This window comes from Crocuta crocuta, unplaced genomic scaffold (genome assembly GCF_008692635.1).
Source record: "Crocuta crocuta isolate KB4526 unplaced genomic scaffold, BGI_CrCroc_1.0 scaffold653, whole genome shotgun sequence".
NCBI classification, from domain to species: Eukaryota; Metazoa; Chordata; class Mammalia; order Carnivora; family Hyaenidae; genus Crocuta; species Crocuta crocuta.
The window spans coordinates 523,466-524,621 of NW_027527134.1; the positions used below are offsets into that span (position 1 = coordinate 523,466).

At 70.5% G+C, this 1,156-nt stretch overlaps 1 protein-coding gene across 1 annotated transcript in view; it reads right to left on the reverse strand.

Moving 5' to 3' along the window:
- Positions 1-1,156, reverse strand: part of TRPM5 (transient receptor potential cation channel subfamily M member 5) — a 23,586-nt gene that overhangs the window by 12,285 nt on the left and 10,145 nt on the right. Inside the window, exons 4-5 of the mRNA XM_077757083.1 lie at positions 829-955; positions 100-280 (exon numbers count right to left, since the gene is read on the reverse strand). Of these exons, the coding sequence (XP_077613209.1) occupies positions 100-280; positions 829-955 (308 nt within the window). The remainder of the gene's footprint in view (positions 1-99; positions 281-828; positions 956-1,156) is intronic.

Consider the following 1,156-nt stretch of genomic DNA (forward strand, 5'->3'; position numbering starts at 1 on the left):
CTGGCCCCTCCGCTGCTCCCCTGCAGGCTGCAGGGGAGAGGCCGAGCGCAGGGCCTCGGGGCTGTGCGCAGGGGCGCTGGGGGCCGTGCAGGGCCTCACCTGTGCTCTGAGCTGCCTTCACCAGCCCCTTGCGCAGCACATCCCGCAGCCGGGACTTCATGGCCAGCGGCCGCTCCTCGCCCACCAGGGACACCACAAGGCTGGGGGCCGGCAGGTGCCACTCGGTCAGCAGGAGGTCGAAGAGCATGGAGGGGGCCACGCTGCTCGGAACCTTCACGAACTGCAGGTCAGGGTGGCCTGCAGCCTCAGGGTGTGTGTGGGGTGCTGGGTATTGGGGGTACTGGGTATGGGGTGCTGGGCATGGGGGTACTAGACATGGGGTGCTGGGTATGGGTGCTGGGTATGGGGCACTGGGCATGGGGGGTGTGGGCACAGGGCACTGGGCACGGGGGCACAAGGGGATGGGGAGCAGCCAGCATCAGGAGAGAGGCTGGCCCGGATCAGACACAGAGTGGCAGCAGGAAGCCAGGGCTCGAGTGGGTCCCGCCTTCACCGGCCCCTTGACCCTGGCAGCCCTGACTGCTGTCTGGGCCTCGCTTCCCTCTCCGTGGCGGGGCGGAGTGGGGGGCACAGAGGAGGGGTCCTGGATGTGCGGTGCATGGGGGTGCGAGGGGAGGCAGAGGGCACGTGGCCCCCGGAGGCTCTGACAACGGCTCTGGAGGGGTCATGTGCCCAGTGCTCCGTGTGCAGGGGTGGGGGGAGCTCAGGGCTTCTGACAAGGTGGAGGGGGAAGGGTGGGCCTCAGCACAGGGGAGGGCAGCCCCTTACCTTGCCTCGCTTCTTCCCAGACCCTCCGAATTCGATCTCGCCCCTGCACAGACCCGGTGCCCGCGCACGTCCGGCAGCCCTGGGGCTACCAGGGCCGGGGCTCCCCGCGTCCCACATGAGGACCTCTCTGTGGGGACAGGGCCCACCTCCAAGGGCGTGAGGGGCAAACCCTGTCCCCCTCCCTGCAGGACGCCAGCGGCTGCCTTCACCGGGAAGGCCCTCCCCCACCCCCCACCGCCCTGCTGGCTCTGCCCCAGTGCCCTCCCTGCTGGGCGTCCACAAAGCCCCCCCACAACCCGGCTTCAGCGGCTGGAGCCCCCCCCCGCCC